The 423-nt window shown below is 75.4% G+C and overlaps 1 protein-coding gene across 1 annotated transcript in view; it reads right to left on the reverse strand.

The window, feature by feature from the left end:
- Window positions 1–307, reverse strand: part of MEMO1 (mediator of cell motility 1) — a 119,854-nt gene extending 119,547 nt beyond the window's left edge. The window contains exon 1 of the mRNA XM_044919122.1: window positions 34–307. Within this exon, the coding sequence (XP_044775057.1) occupies window positions 34–307 (274 nt within the window). The remainder of the gene's footprint in view (window positions 1–33) is intronic.
- Window positions 308–423: the final 116 nt, after the last annotated feature.

A 423-nucleotide genomic window follows, 5' to 3' on the forward strand; every position in this document is an offset into this window, starting at 1 on the left:
CCCCCCACCCCCCGCGGGACTCCCCGCACCCACCCCCACCCCCAGCAGGGCCCTCCTGCCCGCCCGGCCGCCGGCCCGCGGGCCCCGCCCCGCCCCGCTCCTCCTCCAGCCGCGCGGCGAGGTTAACGGCGGAAACCGGACAGGCCAGACGGCATCTGGGGTCAGGCGGCCCCGCGAGGAGGCAGCGGCGGCTACAGCTCCGCTCACACAAAAGCCCAGGGCCGGGGCCTGAACCGGGGAAGGCAGACCCAGAGAAGAGCCAACGCTTCCTTACTCGCCACTCTAACGGGTCCTGCCCACTGAGCATGCCCAGCAGCCGCTGCCAGGCCCGCCGAGGAATCTCAACGTGCACGCTCCGCTCTCCGGGGTTTAGCGGCAGCAGAGGCTGGGGGGGAGGGGGGAGCGGCGGGGGGGGGGGGGGGG

This window comes from Neomonachus schauinslandi, chromosome 10 (assembly GCF_002201575.2).
Source record: "Neomonachus schauinslandi chromosome 10, ASM220157v2, whole genome shotgun sequence".
NCBI lineage: Eukaryota > Metazoa > Chordata > Mammalia > Carnivora > Phocidae > Neomonachus > Neomonachus schauinslandi.